This window comes from Notothenia rossii (assembly GCF_949606895.1).
Source record: "Notothenia rossii genome assembly, chromosome: 3".
In the NCBI taxonomy this organism is placed as follows: Eukaryota; Metazoa; Chordata; class Actinopteri; order Perciformes; family Nototheniidae; genus Notothenia; species Notothenia rossii.
In genome coordinates, this window is record NC_136901.1 from 40,333,170 (window position 1) to 40,355,930 (window position 22,761).

A 22,761-nucleotide genomic window follows, 5' to 3' on the forward strand; every position below is an offset into this window, starting at 1 on the left:
ATTTATTACATTGTTGGTGCAACTGGCACTTTATGTTGAACTGTTTATTGTTTTGGCCAAGGTTATTGAGAGAGTTGGACTGAAATGTATTAGATTTTTTAAATCAACTGTTGGTAAATCAACAAAGTCTGTTATGGCCTCTGAAGCAACAGAGAGATGTTTTCTAATAGTCAGGGTTTCCAATGTTCTGAATGTACTTGAAAGTATTGTGTTTTACTTAAACTAAGTGTTATAGTTTACAGAAGGTCTACCTACCTATAGGCTACCTGAATCTCTGAAATGTACTATATTCCTAAATATGCTATTGCTACACTTTATGGCAAAAATTGCACTTTTCTGTTGGTCTTGGTTAAGGACAACCTTGAAAAAAATAAACAATGTTTTGTTGCTTAAGCTTATGTATTCAGTCATTATTCAATGGTATACTAAAATCCATGTGAAAAAAAATTGCTTCTCACTGTTCTCAGGTCAAATATTTATATGCGATTAAAAATGCGATTAATTGCAATTAATTAATTACAAAGCCTGTCATTAATTAGATTAATTTTTTTAATCGAGTCCCGGCCCTAGTTATTATCTAACCATTGACTTCCACTTACTTGCAGATAAGCAATTTGGACACCTGGGGCCTCATGTATAAAGGGATATACGCTCAAAAAATGGCGTACGGCAGTTTCTAAGCAATGTTTGCGATTTATAAAATACTAACTTGACTGGAAAACGTGCGGTCCTCCACGCAAACTCTAACCCATGCGTACGCACTAAGCACAAAAACGGGAGAGACGAGAAACTGCGACTCCGTTGGCAGAAGGAAGAATGGAGAGAAATATGTGGAAATAATATCAAATGAAATGTTACCTCTCATTTATCATATATGAAGAATTCATTTTCAAACATTGATTAAAGCCAATCTTAAAATGTGCACACAAAAACATAACTGGGAGAAATAAATAAATACGGATATGTTATTTAAAACCACCTCAAACATGTTGTGTTAATGTTATGACATGTTTTCTCATAAATGATGCGGTAAGCAGGAGGACAGAATTACGTCTAAACTGACGCCGTTTTGCATTTCTATAGGTTGTAGATACGAGCATGGTTTTATATATGTTTAATCGTGTTTTATGCCGTTTGCCAAGACTTGATAAGTCGCTCGTAAAACACAGGAGGTATGAAACTAAGAACACCATATGCGGTAAATTGTACAGCGAATATAACACAACACATTAGTTGTATTTAGTAGTGGTGGTGCTGCTGAGTTGTGTTGGCATAATAAAAACACAAGACAACAACTTTCAAATATCTTAAACTTCATTGAAAATCACAAACAAATCAATACCATAAGACACAATGATTCAATTTAAACAGTGACACAATCCCATGAATGAGCCGAAGGACATACATAAATCATAGATCAGTGAATAAAGCACACAGGTTGCAAAATATGAAACTAATTGCAGTCAATTGGGCTCTAGACCACAAAACAAAAAACCCATGTATCCAAGCACTCACACTCAACATTAGTTCAATGCTACATCCGTGTACTTGGTGGAAATATGATCAAAAGTTAAAGCTATAGTGTTGCTTTAAAAAAAAGCTGCCGGACATCCAGTCTCATTCTCGGCTATATAAAGAAAATGAAAATATATCCCTAAATATTAATGTATTGCTTATGGGAACATAATAAATATTATTTCTAAAAAGCGGTGTACGTGTTTCATTTGATATTTTTTAAATGCTTATAGTACATCATCTGCAAAAATAATAATCCTGTTTTACTCGGCTTTATAAATTATGTGTAACTCACGGATATATCTGAGTGTGCAGTGAACAGCAATAGTTTGAGTTAAGGGATACTTCATATTCCTTTATATAATTTTTTGCATTACTTATATTCCTTCTTTTCGAAAAGTGCATCGTTTTCACTTCTATCTCTCTGATGTTTAGAAGTTGATGCGGTCGATGCGGTGCTGCTCTCGGTGAGACTTTGCCTTCTCTTTCTGCAGCAGGATGTGTTCGGCGAACTCCCGCAGAGCGCCCGCCCCCCCCAATTTGCGGCAGATGTACTTTGAGGCGTTTATGGCGACATTTGGAGCGTCTCCAGGAACCGCACTCATCCCCGCAAGATTCAGACAGCTGACGTCCTGCTGGTCGCTTCCTGAGAGGGAGAAAGATAAATAGGAGAGACATTAAAACTCATGTTCTCGTATGGAGAGAACAGAGGTGGGAAGTAGTGGAGTACAAATACTTTGTTACTGTACTGAAGTACATGTTTCTGATATCAGTACTTTACTCCACTACTTATTTTTCTGACGACTTTTTACTTTGACTTCTTACATGTTGAACTCAAATACCTGTACTTTCTACTTCTTACATGTTGAACTCAAATACCTGTACTTTCTACTTCTTACATGTTGAACTCAAATACCTGTACTTTCTACTTCTTACATGTTGAACACAAATACCTGTACTTTCTACTTCTTACATGTTGAACTCAAATACCTGTACTTTCTACTTCTTACATGTTGAACACAAATACCTGTACTTTCTACTTCTTACATGTTGAACCCAAATACCTGTACTTTCTACTTCTTACATGTTGAATCCAAATACCTGTACTTTCTACTTCTTACATGTTGAACCCAAATACCTGTACTTTCTACTTCTTACATATTGAACCCAAATACCTGTACTTTCTACTTCTTATATGTTGAACTCAAATACCTGTACTTTCTACTTCTTACATGTTGAACACAAATACCTGTACTTTCTACTTCTTACATGTTGAACTCAAATACCTGTACTTTCTACTTCTTACATGTTGAACACAAATACATGTACTTTCTACTTTTTACATTTTCCAAGCAGGCTGGTTCCTTTAGTCTGAATGTGTGTTTGGTGGCGTGATCATTATTATTTAGAGTCATTGCGTGCCTATTGATTTGAACACGATCCGTGTATCCATCATTTCCTGGTCTTCTCTAAAGAAGAGGGACCAATGGAAACGTTGTCATGTTGCCGTTGGTCACCATGGAAACATTCATTAGCTAACAATGACATTATTGTTCTATTAATATAAAGGGAGGTCAGGTACTCTTTAAAACAGCTGCTAGTTATGGATACTTTTTACTGAAGTACATTTCAAAGCCTCTTTACTTTTACTTGAGTAAAGAAGTTTGGTCAGTACTTCTACTTTTACCAGATTATTTTTAAACACGTGTACTTCTACTTTTACTCTCTCTGGTAGAGAAAACACCAGAGGCTTGTTGCATGAGAATCTGAATACATGCACACCACTAGATGTCACTGACTTGTATTTGCAATCCAAAAAAATATAACCAGCAGTTTAAATTGTTACAACATTTTTCTTGGATTACTAAATTAGCTTTAGCTAGGGCGGCGTAAAAAAGCCTTTGATGGTTTAAAAATAATAGTGATGTAGCTGGGGAAGGGGGGGTTGTATTCAGAGATTAAAGTTGTAAATGAATGAGGAATAAACGTGGATATCCTCTGAGAATAAAGACACATTTACAAGATAAATAAAATACATTTCTGAGTTTCTGAGTAAAAAAAACTCAACATATTTGGAAACATTTAGATGTTGTTGTTGTTGTTGTTGTTGTTGTTGTTATGGGTCTGCATTGCTTTATTTACAAGGTTTGATCAAAAAATTGCATTTTTATGAAACTTTTTGACACTGTGTTAATTAATGAACTGTAAAGGTGCTGATTTCGTTTTTTAGCCATTGAGCCCAGCACTCTTTATTTATACATCCCAATATGTCAATGTCCTTCGACCCCCTCGCAGCTACAATTGCAACGTTTTGAATAAACTAAAAGCTGTATATTCTTGTAAAGAGGTGTCCTTCTTTACCCATATACGCCACGTCCTTCCAGGCCAGCTTCTTCTCCTCCACCATCTTCTTCAGCAAGTGGAGGGGCTCGTCTCCGACCTGCACCACCTGGCAGCCCGACCTCTCCGTCAGACGATCCGTTAGCAGCTTGGCCATCGGGTCCATGTCGGAGGTGAGGAGGATCACCTGGTGGAGAAGAAGAGAGGTCAGTGAGTGGTCACATTTTAAGATTCAACGCTTTTATTGTCATTTGTACATAGCTTTATTTTGGAAAACACTGAATGTCCTCGTCCAATATCAGAGTCCACATGATAACAAAGGTATCCCAACTGTAGCTGTGAACATGACAGGATGTGTGATTACCTAGAAGAGCATCAGGACTGTTTGAGGCATATGATAGCTATGTGATTAACATGATGATTCAGCCTCTATGGAGAGAGACATATGACAAGCATGATCATTTCTGACGTGGAGCTAATCTGAAGTAAACATTGAATACTGCTTTCTATTCCTCCATCTTGAGACTGTGTATCTCCCTCTCTTGGATATCAGCATGTGAAGGACACTGTTCAGGAACTAGTTGATGCTCTGTATGTGATGACTACTTCCATTCTGGAGAGGATCACAGATACATGGATCCTGAGATTCAAGCTCAAGCCGGGAACGAGTGATTATTAACATTTTTAAGTATTCAGAACAAGTCAGAATTTTGAGAAAAAGTCAGAATTTTGAGGTTTTTAGAAAAAGTCAAGATTTTGAGAAAAAGTCAGAATTTTGAGAAAAAGTCAAGATTTTGAGAAAAGGTCAGAATTTTTAGATTTTGAGAAAAAGTCAGAATTTTGAGAATTTTAAGAAAAAGTCAGAATTTTGAGAAAAAGTCAGAATTTTAAGAAAAAGTCAGAATTTTGAGAAAAAGTCAAGATTTTGAGAAAAGGTCAGAATCTTGAGAAAAAGTCAGAATTTTGAGAAAAAGTCAGAATTTTGAGAAAAAGTCAGAATTTTGAGAAAAAGTCAGAATTTTGAGATTTTTAGAAAGTCAACACTTTGAGATTTTAAGAAAAAGTCAACATTTTTAGAAAAAGTCAAGATTTTGAGAAAAAGGTCAGCATTTTTTAGATAAGTCAGAATGTTGAGATGTTGAGAAAAAGTCAACATTTTGAGAAAAAGTCAACATTTTGAGATTTTAACAAAAAGTCAGAATTTTAAAAATAATGTCTAATTTTGAGAAAAAGTCAGAATTATGAAATAAAGCCCGCATTTTGAGGGAAAAAAAAGTAAGAATTTTGACATTTAGAGAAAAAGTCAGAATTTTGAGATCTTGAGAAAAAGTCAGTATTGTGTTCATGACAGGATTCATGATTGCCTACAAGAACCAGTATTCCTCCATCTTGTGACTGTGTAACTCCCTCTCTTGGATATCAACATGTGAAGGACACTGTTCAAGAACTAGTTGATGCTCTGTATGTGATGACTACTTCCATTCTGGAGAGGATCACAGATACATGGATCCTGAGATTCAAGCTCAAGCCGGTGACCAGTGAGATTTTTCCTAACACTACGGTAACACGGAACAACTCTCCCAAAGTAACGGAGAGTAGTAACAATAGATGTCGTGTGTAGAGACTTAAAAAGATCTGCCACATTTTGAATAAATAATAAGCTCTATATTCCTGTGGAGAAGAGAGGTCAGTGTGTCAGAGTCAGAAACTGGTTTATTACCAGGTAGGTTGACACGAGGAATTTGACTTGGTGTCGTGGTGCAAACATAAGAGTAAAACTAAAAACACACAGGGAACTATTTTAAGAGAACTATAATAACATAAAAAAAATATTAAAAATTAAATATAGCAGTATTTACATTGAAATATAATGGAATAAGATATGTGCAGTAATACAAATTAAATAAAGATATTGTCTACTACACATACTTATGTATATTAATATCTTTGTTTATCAATTTGACACTACTTAAGTTTGTATGGAATAATAATTCTCATGTTTCATTTCATTATTTTTTTTTAGTATTATTGCTTTACACATTAGAATGAAATCAAATCAAATCAAAAAAAGAAAAGAGTTCTCTTCCAGCCAGAGGAGATGTGTTATATGGAGACATTCCAGTGGGCAGGAAGGACACGAGATGAAGCAACGGTGCATTATTTTGGACAAACTCCCACCTCGATGTCCTCTTTCTGCAGCATGCGGATTCCCCTGGTGTCTCGGATGTTGATGGACATCATCTCCTCCCCGGACACAGACATGAAGATGTCCCCCCCCGTCAAACATCCAGAGATGTTGCAGAACAACAGACGCACCACCTCTGGGGAGGGGACTCCGAAATAACCAAACCTGAGGAGAGAGAGAGGACAAAGGTTCGAAGGAATTGGAAACAAATCAAGTTATTACTCCCAAAACTCACAGTATGATTATATCTAAGAAAATATTCAACTTAAAGGTCCCATGTCAAGCTTTTCTGGTTCTTACCCGTCCCCTTGTGTGTTATGAAGGTTGTTCTGCATGTAAACGGTCTGCAGAGTAAAAACCCTCAAAGTACACCCTGTAGCAAGTAAAACTCTAACTCAGACTGAGACAGGTCCTGTCTCTGCTGCCCCAGAACGCCTCGTTGGACATTTCTCTTTTTCCATTTTTTTCTTCCGGGAACCAAGTGACGTAACGACGATCCAAATGGACCAATCCACGGAGCTCCTCACACACACAGTGTGGCGGCGGGTGTGTGTGTGTGTGTGTGTGTGTGTGTGCTCCGGCCGAGCCCTAAATTAGGGCGTGGTCACTTTGATGGACAGGTCTCTGCGGTTACTGCAGCTTCTAGCTTTCTCTGCTAGCTCCGTTAGCTCCAGGGTGCTACAGGGGCTCAGCTGCGAGGCTGATCCGGGGAACACAACTTGAACTCGGAGGTAGAGATGTCCCGATCCGATCACGTGATTGGGGCCGATCACGTGATTTTCAAAAGATCGGAATCGGGAGAAAAAAAATCAGGGATCGGGATTTTTTTTTTTTTTTTTTTTTTTAAATAATACTTTTTTTATTTTTTTATTCAATGTTACAAAACAAAAAGGACCATGTTCAAGTCTTAAAGTCATCCTGAGGCCTTAGTTTTGGTTTCAAATGACAGAACATCATGTATGTGTTGCTTCTTTGGGGCTTGTTTTCATAGACCTGGTTGCTTATTTCTCTCAAATCTGGCAACAGAGTGGGCGCAGTGTCTAATTGTAGCAGTAAGCTAACGAGTACTGATAAGCTTTATTTTGTTTTGATCCAATGCTGCACAACTGAACTGATCCAATGCTGCTGTGAAAAAAAGAAGCGATATCCATGTTGGATAGAATATCCAATTTAAATAAAAAAAATAACCTTAAGGGACAACTTGAATGCTTTTTTTCTTTTTTTTCTCTTAATGCATTGCATAAAGATCGGATCGGGAAAAATCGGTATCGGCAAATTGTCAAAATCAAATGATCGGAATCGGATCGGGAGCAAAAAAAGGTGATCGGGACATCCCTACTCGGAGGTGTTTGTTGTGTTGGTGCCTGGTGGAGTATTCTTCATTTAAATATCGGACTTATCTTATGGATCAGGCGGGAGTTAGACTGACTTCACTGTCGAGACGGCAGCGGCTACTAAGGGTTTCTCAGCAACTCTGCAGAAACCTATGGGTGACGTCACGGACACTACGTCCATTTATATATACAGTCTATGGTTCAGAGTGTAATAATCAACATTGTTCAATAGACTAAACAGCTGCTATATATATATAAGGTGCTATACAAATAAAGATTATTATTATATTCATATTATTACCTGAGGACTCTCTGCTCCGCCACAGGCCAGTCGATGTCCACGTCGATGTCCACGCTGTACTCCGGCAGCATCTCGTAGTACGCCACCTTCCCGCCCTAAAGAGAGGAGAAAATCAAGATTCAAGAGTGTATTGGTCACATGTACCGGAGTATTTCATTCTACTCCACTTCACTTTGGAAGCAGATATTGTACTTTTTACTCCTCACGTATCAAGTATAGAGTTTAAAAAGTAAACATCTGCTTGGAAATGGTTGTATTGCTGAGTCCCTTTATGTTTGTCTTTAAATGTATTTGATTATTATAATTTATTCATTTTTTCTGATCTTGTCACCTGGTGTGTCTTTGTTTTTTACTATAGTTGGTTGCGTAGTATATTATCGTGGATTGCCAACTCATTTGTTAATATCAGTATTTGTGGGTGTCATTGTTTGTGTCTGTAAAAAAGACAGGTATCCTCCTCTGTGTTTACCTGCGTTATTTGTTCCTTTAGCAGCATCTCTGTGGTGGTGAAGTAGAAGGATCCGTTCTCACACAGCTCTCCGTCCCAGTCCTGCCGGCGGGGGCGAGCGGACGGAATCAGGTTAAAGGGGAACGTCATTTCTTCAGCTGGAGGAGAAGAAGAGGGGGAGAAAAACAACAAACAAAAAAGGTTAACATTGGGAAAATAGTGAATGTCCTCGTCCGATATCAGAGTCCACATGATAACAAAGGTATCCCAACTGCAGCTGTGTACAGGACAGGATGTGTGATTACCTAGAAGCGCATCAGGACCATGGATGAATAATAAATACTGGATACAGCGTGGGAGGCGGGGTCTCGTTATTTCGTATGAGAGCTGCTCATTGGCGCATGAGGACAAAATGGCCAAACTTTTGAGAGAGCGAAACGTCACAGATTACCCATCATGCCTAGCTGTCAGAGCAGAAGAACCCGTATGTGTGCTTAAGCCCCGCCCCCGGAGCTCCCACTCTCGGCCCAGCAGAATGAATGGAGACAGAAAATAAATCTAGATTCGGCTTTTAGTGCATTTTACAACTTTATGGACCGAATGATTCTAATAAGGCAGTGTTTCCCCTATATACAAATAGTGGCGGCGCAGCGCCGCTGCTGAAATATGAGCGCCGCTGCTAGGGGGTACCAGCCAGGTAACAAAAAAAACGATTTTTTAATTTTTTTCTTAAAATAATAATAAGTGGCGAACCTTTTTCATTTTTGATTGTTTGTTATGTGGATTTGTAGTATTTGTGTTACTGTATGTTCAATAAAGGTGTATTTTTGCTAAATCTTGAGACATTGCCCCAGACCCCCCTAGAGGATGTGATGTCCACCTCCCAATTCAAACATGTTCATACAATACTGAATACATTTGAAGCCATTTTAACATCTATTACTTATGTCAATAAGTTTCTGTAGTGTATTTGTCTTTTGTAGAGATTTTTCATTAATTCTTTACATATAAAATCTCACCTAAAATCTCACCTAGGGCAGCAAATTGTCTAGAACCGGCCCTGGTACTAGGCCTCAAGAGCCTTTCTTGTGCAGACACATAGAAACAAATTGGCGGGGCGCACTTCGCATGCACTAAAAATGTCCACGCGCTCCGAGCTCACATTATGCTGGGCCCACATGCCTTAGCACCGCTGCTATGACTCCATCCTAGGGGAAACACTGTAAGGGCTATAAAATAGTTCATACTGGGTAGTTTATTTAGTTTTTTTAAAGTATCCGTCTCTTTCCCAATGTTAGTCAATGGGAAAAAGTCTTACTGGGCCCAGAGACGTCACGGACTGATACGGAAGTTGTAGTACATTGTTTGGACATCGACTGGCCTGTGGTTTTCTTTCTTTTAATTGTTTTGTGTATTTCTTCTCACTATGACCATATTCAAATGTATTATGTTTGTATCTGTTTGATCCTGTAAAGCACCTTGAATTGCATCACTTTATGAATGGTGCTATATAAATAAATTGCCTCACCTTACCGCCGTTTGGACACAACGAATATTTTCATCAGAGTCCGGCGCACTTCCTGGGGGCTTGATCAGGACAGACTGTTTTACTTATTATTTTATTTACTTTACTAGTACAAAGAAGCAAAACATGGAAGAACTCAAGTAAAGTACCTCCAAATTGTACTTGAGTAAATGTACTTAGTTACTTCCGACCTCTGATAAAATGCAATATCTACAATATTTAGCGACATAAATCCTTTTAAGCAGAAGCATCTATCCCAAAGTTATATTTAGTTGTCTACTAGTTTTGTGTTTTTGTTTTTAGATACAAGAGTAGCAGATTATAGTCTAGTAGTTGGGTTATTATAGTGTGATAATCCTATTTTATCCTACATTTTGTGTGAAACTATGCAAACAATTTATTCCATAGTGATATTCACATGACTACATGTCCTCTTTTTCCTATAAAACTAAAACATGATACTCCCATATTTGTTCACCCAAAGAAAAGTCTTAGCATAGGATCCTATTATATACTATTTTTTACAAACTGCAGTAACTCAACTGCAATGTCTCTTTGACTCTATCAAACCGGTTTTAACGTGTTCTACCGGTTAGATGTTCCCTACGTGGATACGCCCGGAGGTTTTAAAGTAAATGCAGTGTTTTTATACAACAAAGACAAGACATAAAGCTAATACCTGTTCTGCTGCATTCAGAGGGACGGCTGAAGAACTACATGCATGCTTGTTATTCTTAACAGCACCATGAGGAATAACTCTCAATCGGATTCTGTGAGATCAACTTTCTGTGAATTTAAAAATGTTTTCCTTCAGTGGAATCAGAGGGAAAGTGAGAAGGAAGTGTGAGGAACGACAGGAGGTGGTGCAATCATTTAAAGAGCCTGTGACACGAGTTTCCCCCATCATCCAAACCCATCAATTTCAGTAAATATTGTCCCCTTGAAAACCGTTACTGAACTGATTTGGGATATTTGTACTTTGATAACCATTAATCTGCCCTTCAATGTTGACCATTTTCTGGATCTTCTCGGGGATTCTTCAAGTCCCGCCAAATTATGTGTGACGTCATTGTAGGCACAGCGCTCCAGCTGCACCGTTCAGGATCCCAGCATCTGCATGTAAACGCACGATGGCACACACAGCAGCAAGCTCAGACAGCGATGACAGTTTAATTTTGAACGTGTCTGAGAGCTCATATGAGGCTGAAGGATCGGTTTATGTTGTATCTGTTAGAAGTTTAGGAATTAGGTGCGTCAATATGGGCGATCATACGGTCATGTAGCCAGTGGTGGACTGGGACTAAAAATCAGCCCGGGACTCTCGACCGGCCCACTTCGGTACCGGCCCATCGGGATTCGTCCCGATGGCCAGTCCGCCACTGCACCCAGCCCAGCCCACGTAAACTGTCAACGGGGGGAGCCTCGCTGCGGGGAAACGGTGGACCGATCGGAGTGGGAATAATAATAATAATAATAATAATAATAATAATAATAATAATAATAATAATCCGTGCAATTTATCCATTAATTTCCCCAACATTGTGGTAAAAAAAAAACATACGTGTAATCCATGTTGGTGTACTACAACTACAAAAAGCATCGGTTTGTTTTCTCATCAGGAAATGCAGACCGGCTCAAACAAAAGATTTTTAAATCATCATCCTCACGATCATGTAATGTATCATATGTTCGCCGAATTGACATGAAAGCACTAATAAATGTAGTTTCATCCACTTGAGTTTACAACTACAAAAATAATCGATTTGTTTTTATATCACATCCGACGGGAGGAAATTCAGCAGCTCTCACTACCGATTTGTAATCCTAATTTAAATCATCATCTTCACCACGATCATTTATGTTTATGTTCACCGAATTGACATGAAAGCACTGACAAATATGAATATACTGTAGTCAACTTCATTAAAACGTTATTAACGTGCCTAAACTCAGTAATTCACCATTTCTACGCATGACAACACACTTTGTCCGTGTTAGTCCGCATTGACGTCACTTCCGGCTTCCCCCTAAACTTCAAAATAGGCTTGTTTCAGACAAGCGAGACCTGCGCAATTTCGATCAACGTCTTGCTCGTGCGTTGCATGATGGTTAGTCATTTTGTCCGACTTGCTCTGGAGGCTCGCTCCCATGAGACGTTGAAATCTCGCGGGACAACGACGCCGAGACGCGGCGAGGCGGCGCAGTTCCTCTCCACGGGCCGCGGAGGCAAAATGCTTGATGGGAAACAACTCGCTGGTTTCTCGAGCTGAGCGCTCATTGGTGGGTTTTACCCCGTGCTGCTGATGAAGCTCTCCAATTGGCTCGGCAAAAGTTTGTTGTTGTTTGGTGTCAGTTTTACCTCGCCACTTCCATTCACATTTGTCCTCATTGTTCCACAATGTTTATCATCATGAAATTAATATCTATATATGTTATACTATAGTTGCACTGCTTACCGTTTTCATACTTTATATATATATCTTAGCATATTCATACACACTGTTCATACTGCTCACAGGCTGCTGTGTATATCTAGTGTATTCATACCCCTCACTGTTTATTCATCATTCAATTCATTCTATATTTTATTCTGTAGATTGAGTACATTACTTTTCAATTTACTGCTTGTTGCACTCCTGGTTAGAAGCTAAACTGCATTTCGTTGTCTCAGTATCTGTAATATGTGGAATAACAATAAAGTTGAATCTAATCTTGAGCAGGAACAAATGTATTTACTTAGTACATATCTGACAGTAACGATTAAAACCATTTGTGCATTCTTTATAAATGCAAACCGAGTCAAGCCGACTCCGGAGGTGGCGGTATGCACCTTAAAGTTGTTTGCAATCCGCCAAAAAACCGAGAGAAGAAGAAGAAGAAGGCGAAGAAGAAGGCGAAGAAGAAGAAGAAGGCGAAGAAGAAGGCGAAGAAGAAGGCGAAGAAGAAGAAGAAGTAGAAGAAGAAGACGCCGACTCGGAGCTGTCCGACTTCAGGCGAGCTTTTTGAGACTTCCCCCGACTGCGATCGGCTATTCTCGTCTACTTTCGAGGCGAGCCGCAACACGTCTCAAACAAGCCTAATGAGTCGAAGGAATTTCCCCGCGATGTTCGAAATTATTGATATTTATCGGAACGGTATCGCACCTTCTTTTTTAAACTGACGGTTCGAGATGACTAGTAGCCCAATATTTCATTGCACAACAGTTGTTGGGATGCTGTCACAGGCTCTTTAAGATCCAGTCAACTACAGTGAAACCTCACTTTCCGTGGAGGTGAATGCAATGTCTCATCAAATACTAGGTAGAGGTTTTTTATCATGAGAACATCTACATTTATGTGGAATCATGTCTCAACTTGAAGTCATACTTGCCAACCTTTAGACCTCAGAAATCGGGAGCATTTCAAAATGCAAAATTGGGGGGAGGGTAGGGGTGCTAGTGGATCGCCGGAGCTGTTAGATTGACATTAACATGCTTATTGTAGTTGTAAGTGCACTGCCTTGCGGCCTGTAGCACCGTCCTTGATGGAGCATATGTGTGGGCAGGAAAGGAGTGAGCAGAGAGAAGAGTAGTTGTCGATTCTTGTTCTGTTTTCTGTGGATATCTGCCTCACCCTGTCAGACTTTGAGTTGCGCGCGCTACTAAAGAGACGTGTTACCATGGAAACCAAACAATGGTGTAGCTCTATTAAAGTCAGAGTGGAAACAGTCGTGTGTAAATCTGATTTTGTCAGAAATGCGGGAGAAATATGACCCCGGGAGGAAACCGGGAGAGGGCAATGAAATCGGGAGGGTTGACAAGCAGTTCAGACTTGTTGTAAAATGTTTCCCCTTCAGGCATTTGGCTTTCCAATTCTGACTGTGGCTGTAAAAGATATAGAGTAGAATCATGTAATGTCATTATACATGTACAATGAAAGAAAGAAAAGCTTCTCCCTTTTGCCATCGAAACAAAAACATCACAACATACGGCAACAAAAGCATGTGCTGCAAAAACCCCATAATATTCTCTGTTTTCACACAAAAAAAATAATCAATGTCTCAAAAATCGTCAGATCCCGCCTGAAGACCCACCTCTTTTCCCTCGAGTCAGTTTGAGCTATGTTTTATCGATTGTTATTCTTTTATTTGTCTGTCTATAGTCCTTATGTGCCTTTTTATCTATTATTGTAATATTTATTATAATGTTATGTTAAGTGGATTGGATTGAAGCATGAAATACACCCGTCATATTTGCTCTCATTATTAGCAACCTGAGGCTTTTGTTTTAAGGAATGAGCTGCTGACAAAATAAATGAAACCCTATGGAGAGCTTTGATGGAGGCTGTTGTGTTTGTTAAAGCATTTTCAAGTATCAAGAATAATGGACCTACATTTTGATTGATTTAGCGAACTTATAACTCACTTCATGAGGCGATATACCTCTAGTGGGCGGTCCAGCCCGTCGTATATCTTTGGACTCTATACAAGAATCAAAACAAAAACATTTGACTGGAACAATAGCCAATAGATACATGTATCTTCAAGACTATAATAACATGAAGATATATCCCTAGCCTTTCATTTAATTTGTGTTTTATTTTGCCTTGCTGGCCTTTTGTCACATGATTGTAATGTTGATGTAACCAGATGTTATTGCCATGTGACCATAAAGATTTAAATTACAATAAACAAACAATTTCTTGAACTGTCGAAAAAAGGTTGATCTATTTTTCCATCCGCTGTATAGAACAGGTATTAAAGGTCTCCTATTATACTATTCTTAGTGTTGGGAAAATGTTTTCCAAGGTCCATAACTGTGACCCAGTGTATCAGTTCAAACTGTCCTGACTGAGCACAGGCACCTGTAACCCTGGCTGCTGTGCTCTCAGTGTTCTGTCTCCCTGTTCCTGTTGGCGTCAGCTGATAGAGGTGTTATGATTCCATCTTGTTACTCAGCATGTTGATTAGTCTCTCTGAACTAGCTAAACACACAGGTCTGGGGTAGAGTTCTTCAGAATTGACGTGGCAACTCTACCGTGAAGTCAGAACCTCTTGCTCTTTGACTTGTTTTGTGAATTCTCCGCCCGAAGCTCCAAATAACCAATCAGTGTTTGACATCAAAGCTCCAGCGCTTCCTGTGTCTACTTCCTGAGTCGGTGACTCACAATGCATTGCCATACAGAAGTTTCCCTTACACTTAGGCATATATTATGGGTCTCAGATATATACAAATATAAAAAGAAACATGTCTATGATGTGTTTTAATCAAAATACCAAAGATATCGTGCATTTTAGACATCCCTCATATACCTCTGATCAGCTCTGCTGGAGAAACGCTGATTCTAAAAGAAATCAAAAAGTACATATATAGACTTTTTACTAATGCTGTCAATTATCGCGTTAACGGTGGTAATTAATTTATATATATATAGACTTTTTACACTACTTTTTATTTTGTATTTTATGACATATGTTGGATTGTTGCATACGATTTCAACGTCAACAAACCTTTGGACTTTGAATGATAGGACAGCTTTAACTCACATCCTTGCTTGATCTCCTTCCAGCGAAACTGGTGTCTGCGCACCACGGAGAACACGGAGTCGTATCCCTGCTCCGTGATCATGTCCAGCGCCTCCTTCAGGTGGAACGGGTGGAGGCAGGGGGACGTCGCCTGGAGGTGGCAGATCACATCCACCTCTGAGGAAACACAGAGTCAAACAGCTGCTGGACACCAAGACTACACACACATCCTTTACTCAAGTAGAAGTACAGATACTTGTGTTTAAAAGTACTCTGGTGAAAGTAGAAGTACTGACTAAACTTCTTTACTCAAGTCAAAGTAAAGAGGCTTTGAAATGTACTTCAGTAAAAAGTACCCATAACTAGCAGCTGTTTTAAAGAGTACCTGATCTCCCTTTATATTAATGGAACAATAATGTCATTGTTAGCTAATGAATGTTTCCATGGTGACCAACGACAACATGACAACGTTTTCATTTGTCCCTCTTCTTTAGAGAAGACCAGGAAATGATGGATACACGGATCGTGTTCAAATCAATAGGCACGCAATGACTCTAAATAATAATGATCACGCCACCAAACACACATTCAGACTAAAGGAACCAGCCTGTTTGGAAAATGAGAGAAGTAGAAAGTACAGGTATTTGAGTTCAACATGTAAGAAGTAGAAAGTACAGGTATTTGAGTTCAACATGTAAGAAGTAGAAAGTACAGGTATTTGTGTTCAACATGTAAGAAGTAGAAAGTACAGGTATTTGTGTTCAACATGTAAGAAGTAGAAAGTACAGGTATTTGTTTTAGAAATGTAAGAAGTAGAAAGTACAGGTATTTGTGTTCAACATGTAAGAAGTAGAAAGTACAGGTATTTGTGTTAAACATGTAAGAAGTAGAAAGTACAGGTATTTGTTTTAGAAATGTAAGAAGTAGAAAGTACAGGTATTTGTGTTCAACATGTAAGAAGTAGAAAGTACAGGTATTTGTGTTCAACATGTAAGAAGTAGAAAGTACAGGTATTTGTGTTCAACATGTAAGAAGTAGAAAGTACAGGTATTTGTGTTCAACATGTAAGAAGTAGAAAGTACAGGTATTTGTTTTAGAAATGTAAGAAGTAGAAAGTACAGGTATTTGTGTTCAACATGTAAGAAGTAGAAAGTTCAGGTATTAGTGTTCAAAATGTGAGAAGTAGAAAGTACAGGTATTTGTGTTCAACATGTAAGAGGTAGAAAGTTCAGGTATTAGTGTTCAAAATGTGAGAAGTAGAAAGTACAGGTATTTGTGTTCAACATGTAAGAAGTAGAAAGTACAGGTATTTGAGTTCAACATGTAAGAAGTAGAAAGTACAGGTATTTGTGTTCAACATGTAAGAAGTAGAAAGTACAGGTATTTGTGTTCAACATGTAAGAAGTAGAAAGTATAGGTATTTGTTTTAGAAATGTAAGAAGTAGAAAGTACAGGTATTTGTGTTCAACATGTAAGAAGTACAAAGTACAGGTATTTGTGTTAAACATGTAAGAAGTAGAAAGTACAGGTATTTGTTTTAGAAATGTAAGAAGTAGAAAGTACAGGTATTTGTGTTCAACATGTAAGAAGTAGAAAGTACAGGTATTTGTTTTAGAAATGTAAGAAGTAGAAAGTACAGGTATTTGTGTTCAACATGTAAGAAGTAGAAAGTACAGGTATTTGTGTTCAACATGTAAGAAGTAGAAAGTACAGGTATTTGTGTTCAACATGTAAGAAGTAGAAAGTACAGGTATTTGTGTTCAACATGTAAGAAGTAGAAAGTACAGGTATTTGTTTTAGAAATGTAAGAAGTAGAAAGTACAGGTATTTGTGTTCAACATGTAAGAAGTAGAAAGTTCAGGTATTAGTGTTCAAAATGTGAGAAGTAGAAAGTACAGGTATTTGTGTTCAACATGTAAGAGGTAGAAAGTTCAGGTATTAGTGTTCAAAATGTGAGAAGTAGAAAGTACAGGTATTTGTGTTCAACATGTAAGAAGTAGAAAGTACAGGTATTTGAGTTCAACATGTAAGAAGTAGAAAGTACAGGTATTTGTGTTCAACATGTAAGAAGTAGAAAGTACAGGTATTTGTGTTCAACATGTAAGAAGTAGAAAGTACAGGTATTTGTTTTAGAAATGTAAGAAGTAGAAAGTACAGGTATTTGTGTTCAACATGTAAGAAGTACAAAGTACAGGTATTTGTGTTAAACATGTAAGAAGTAGAAAGTACAGGTATTTGTTTTAGAAATGTAAGAAGTAGAAAGTACAGGTATTTGTGTTCAACATGTAAGAAGTAGAAAGTACAGGTATTTGTGTTCAACATGTAAGAAGTAGAAAGTACAGGTATTTGGGTTCAACATGTAAGAAGTAGAAAGTACAGGTATTTGTTTTAGAAATGTAAGAAGTAGAAAGTACAGGTATTTGTGTTCAACATGTAAGAAGTAGAAAGTTCAGGTATTAGTGTTCAAAATGTGAGAAGTAGAAAGTACAGGTATTTGTGTTCAACATGTAAGAAGTAGAAAGTACAGGTATTTGGGTTCAACATGTAAGAAGTAGAAAGTACAGGTATTTGTGTTCAACATGTAAGAAGTAGAAAGTTCAGGTATTAGTGTTCAAAATGTGAGAAGTAGAAAGTACAGGTATTTGTGTTCAACATGTAAGAAGTAGAAAGTACAGGTATTTGGGTTCAACATGTAAGAAGTAGAAAGTACAGGTATTTGTGTTCAACATGTAAGAGGTAGAAAGTTCAGGTATTAGTGTTCAAAATGTGAGAAGTAGAAAGTACAGGTATTTGTGTTCAACATGTAAGAAGTAGAAAGTATAGGTATTTGGGTTCAACATGTAAGAAGTAGAAAGTACAGGTATTTGTGTTCAACATGTAAGAAGTAGAAAGTACAGGTATTAGTGTTCAAAATGTAAGAAGTCAAAGAAGTAGTGGAGTAAAGTACCGATACCAGAACAATGTACTTAAGTACGGTAACGAAGTATTTGTACTCATGATGGTGAACTAGATACAGGGGAATTAAATACAATGCTTTTCAAAATGTCAACATTTACTTAGTAAGAAAACTCATTATTATCCTCTACTGTATATATGTGGAACAAACTCCTAAAAAGCTGCAACTCTCACTTCTTTGAATCAAAAACACACCTATTCATATCAAACGCTGCCCTGTAACTTTTATACTTGTATTTAATATCAGTCTCGTTCTTTTGACTTTTTAAGAGCTATTTCCCGTATATCTAAATCTAAAGATAACTGGATAATATGTTTCTTCTGCATCATGTTTTAATCTCTCCATATGTTGTTGTGGAGCATTAGGACTGGCTTGTTGTCTAAATATGCCATATGAATACACTTGCCTCACTTCGACTTCAGTGACATGCAAATATAATATTCTGCGTGATATATATTTCTTTTATCCTGGCCGGTTTGGTTCCTCTGACGCTGGCAGATTGTTGTTTTTGCCTTTTGTTCAGAGTATTCAAAGTCTCTCGTGTTTAGTGTGTACTCCGCTCTCTATAGGCCGGGCGTCCCTGAGAGAGGAGCTGTGCAGAGTTTTCCATTTGCATGTGCAAGATAAACAAAATCTAACATAACACGGACACACCTGGAACAGAAGCATGCAGCTTTATGTGAGTAGTGAAGAAGACGAGTGGCGGATGAATGAGAGATATGTTGTCGGAGTAGTTTGGGCGGATGAACTACTGCTCCTTCCTAACTGTCATCCACGCTGTTATATATGATGCTCTTTAACGTCAAGCATTCACAGTGTCACCAAAACAGTCTTCAGAGGTTTGTTATCAATAGAAGAGCTTATTATTACCTTCACCCTGAAGCTACTGAGCACACAGGTAGATCAGGTAAAGATGGAACACACTCCGGTTCAACCTGATCCTCAAAACCCCTCACTTCACCAGAGATGGGAAAGTACACTTTACTCGAGAAGAAGTACAGATACTCGTGTTTAAAAATTACTCTGGTGAAAGTAGAAGTACTGACTAAACTTCTTTACTCAAGTCAAAGTAAAAAGGCTTTGAAATGTACTTCAGTAAAAAGTACCCATAACTAGCAGCTGTTTTAAAGAGTACCTGACCTCCCTATATATTAATAGAGCAATAATGTCATTGTTAGCTAATGGATGTTTCCATGGTGACCAACGGCAACATGACAACGTTTTCATTGGTCCCTCTTCTTTAGAGAAGACCAGGAAATGATGGATACACGGATCGTGTTCAAATCAATAGGCACGCAATGACTCTAAATAATAATGATCACGCCACCAAACACACATTCAAACTAAAGGAACCAGCCTGTTTGGAAAATGTGAGAAGTAGAAAGTTCAGGTATTTGAGTTCAACATGTAAGAAGTAGAAAGTACAGGTATTTGAGTTCAACATGTAAGAAGTAGAAAGTACAGGTATTTGTGTTCAACATGTAAGAAGTAGAAAGTACAGGTATTTGTGTTCAACATGTGAGAAGTAGAAAGTACAGGTATTTGTGTTCAACATGTAAGAACTAGAAAGTAGAGGTATTTGGGTTCAACATGTAAGAACTAGAAAGTAAAAAGTCATCAGAAAAAGAAGTAGTAGAGTAAAGTACTGATACCAGAACAATGTACTTAAGTACAGAAACAAAGTATTTGTACTCCACTACTTCCCACCTCTGCACTTCACTGTTAATGATCTGCCATCTATACTTCCTCTTCAGTAACGGAAGACATAATTATTTTGGGGCTTTCCCCCTATTTGTAAGGTAAGCTGACAGATCAGATGTACTGTCATTGTAGAGGCAACACAATGCAGTTATTTACAGAAGTTATATAATACCTACAAAAAATGCAATACTGTATGCAGAGGTGGGAGAAGTAGTTAGATATTGTACTTGAGTAAAAGTAGAAGTACCAGAGTGTAGCAATACTCTGTTAAAAGTAAAAGTCCTACATTCAAAATGTTACTCAAGTAAAAGTAGAAAAGTATTAGCATCAAAAAATACTTAAAGTAGCAAAAGTAAAAGTAGAAGTAATCTTGTACTTGAGTAAAAGTAGAAGTACTCAGATATTGTACTTGAGTAAAGTAGAAGTACTCAGATATTGTACTTGAGTAAAGTAGAAGTACTCAGATATTGTACTTGAGTAAAGTAGAAGTACCAGAGTATAGGAATACTCTGGACACCGTGTCTCTGATCAAACACACACACACCCACACACAAACATCCTGGTTGATGTTGACGTACCCGGAGTGAGTCTGGAGAACTCCTGGATGGTTTCCAGGGATGAAGAAGAGTCTTTGGAAACCTCCGGACTCCTGCGGTGGACCTGCGCTCCCCAAGCTTTGGCCACCTTTTCAATCTCATCGTGGTCGGTGGACACCCAAACACTAAGAGAGATAAAAGTGTGTTATTATTGATATTAGGGTTAGATGTAGGGCTGCGAAATTTGGAAAAAAATGACTAATTCGGATTATTCTGATTGAGATTTTAACTGCGAGATTGGAGGGATTTTTGGCTGCGATTCCAATACGTATTTAATATCTTGCAGCCCTAGTTATACCGTGTTTGCAATCATCTCTTCACATATACTTTCATTGCTTTACTCGTACAATACAATAAAACTGTATTTATAGCACTTTATAACCCCGAGGCCAAAGTGCAGTACAGAGAAATTAATAAATAACCTCACAAACCATCAAGTAAATAAAAGGAAGGCAAAAGCTAAATCAACAGGTAAGGCCGATACGTGCACAGTTTAAAGGGGTTGTGGCAGGGTTTTGACATTAGGGGGTTTAGGGTCTTAAGAAAAGATAAGATAAAAAGTACTTTATTGATCCCAATTTGGGTATTGTACATAAGAGAAATTAAAAGACTAGAGACAAGAGCTAAAAAGTTAAAATAAATAACAATAAATGAACAGATAATGCTGATACGTGCAAACTTTAAAAAGGGGCTTTGGCTGCTCTACTATTTTAGATTTGTGGAGTTAATTCTCAAAAATAATTGCATGTACCTCTGAAACATCCCAGAGTCCACAGCAGCCCGGAGGACCCATCCGAGCAGAGGAACTCCGGCCAGCATCTTGATGTTTTTCAGGGGTATCCCTTTACTTCCTCCGCGGGCCAGAATCAGCGCGGCGATGTGTCTCTTTCCATCCGCCTTGGCGAGCTTCTGAGCGGGCAGCAGTTCGTCCGTCTGCCCGCTACCCTCTGGATGATCGACTATCTTCCCGGTGTCCATAATAACTGTGGATGCAAGGTGTGGTAGAAAATACAATAAAACCTGGTTACTGTCCACCTAAGAAACGCACAATGACTCCGAAATATCGGTTTAAGTAGAAAGGAGCGTACTCGCGAAACACCCCCCTGCTTTCTTCTGGTGCTGCTTTTCATGCTGTTCATTGAGCTTTGATGCTCATTACTGCTCCCTGCTGCTGCTGTGGAGAAATGTTTTTTTCTCCATGAGATTCAAAGGTTGTATATGCACAAAGCTAAATACCATACTATGTGCAATATTATTGTTATTATTAATAATGTTCGATAAATAACGTGCAATTACGTATCTGCCACTACGTTTTTTTGCTATACTCTATACCAAATAATGTTAATATGTACATTAATGATGTGACCATCTATGTTAGATAAATAAAGTCCTATCTTATGACATGTTTCTGACCGGTTTATTGCGGTGATAACGATTTATATAAATGTGTATATTGCAAGATGACAACCGGAATGTTTATCGGGGCACTTAACTTATTTTGTTACTTCCTAATCAATGCATTTATGGGCTGCTTTTAGTGAGATTAACCCAAGAATAAGTATTAATATCCCTTACTTGGGTAAAAGTAATATCACAGTGAAGAAACACTATGAAATCCTGCAAGTAAAATATAACTTATTTTGTTCATAATTTACTCCGTGTAACTGGTAAAGGTATCTTAATTTATACATAGTACATGATAATTAATTTATCGATTTATATGTGTTCATAATTATATCAAAATGCAAAGCAACTACTCAAGTTATGTGTCTCAAAAAACTACATTACTTACAAATAAATGTACTTTCCAAAACTGGTTAGATTTGTGCAGAGATAGAAGAAGTAATGAGGTCCTTATTTCAGTAAATAACCACATTTTAAAGAACCAATATTCATTGATTATGTGCTTTCCTGAGTCCTTGATCCTGAAATAAACTTTGATTGATTGATTATGTATACCATCGTATCATTTGCACTATTTGTCGTTGCACTATTTAAACCTTTTAAAGGTCACCTATTGTGCAAAATCCACTTCTTCATGTCTCTTCTACATCAACATGTGTCCCCTCTTCTTCACGTCTCTTCTACATCAACATTTGTCCCCTCTTCTTCATGTCCCTTCTACATCAACATGTGTCCCCTCTTCTTCATGTCTCTTCTACATCAACATGTGTCCCCTCTTCTCCATGTCTCTTCTACATCAACATGTGTCCCCTCTTCTCCATGTTTCTTCTACATCAACATGTGTCCCCTCTTCTTCATGTCTCTTCTACATCAACATGTGTCCCCTCTTCTCCATGTCTCTTCTACATCAACATGTGTCCCCTCTTCTTCATGTCTCTTCTACATCAACATGTG

General features: G+C 38.0%; 1 protein-coding gene across 1 annotated transcript; it reads right to left on the reverse strand.

Moving 5' to 3' along the window:
- Positions 1-1,296: 1,296 nt before the first annotated feature.
- Positions 1,297-21,524, reverse strand: LOC307031218 (N-acylneuraminate cytidylyltransferase-like). The gene is made up of 8 exons (XM_079668126.1): positions 21,155-21,524; positions 20,386-20,528; positions 15,172-15,327; positions 8,145-8,281; positions 7,676-7,770; positions 6,034-6,205; positions 3,877-4,042; positions 1,297-2,161 (listed from the first exon to the last, which is right to left on the reverse strand). The coding sequence occupies exons 1-8, from the start codon at positions 21,379-21,381 to the stop codon at positions 1,947-1,949; spliced, it is 1,311 nt and encodes a 436-aa protein (XP_079524252.1). The 5' UTR covers positions 21,382-21,524; the 3' UTR covers positions 1,297-1,946.
- Between the last annotated feature and the right edge of the window lie 1,237 nt (positions 21,525-22,761).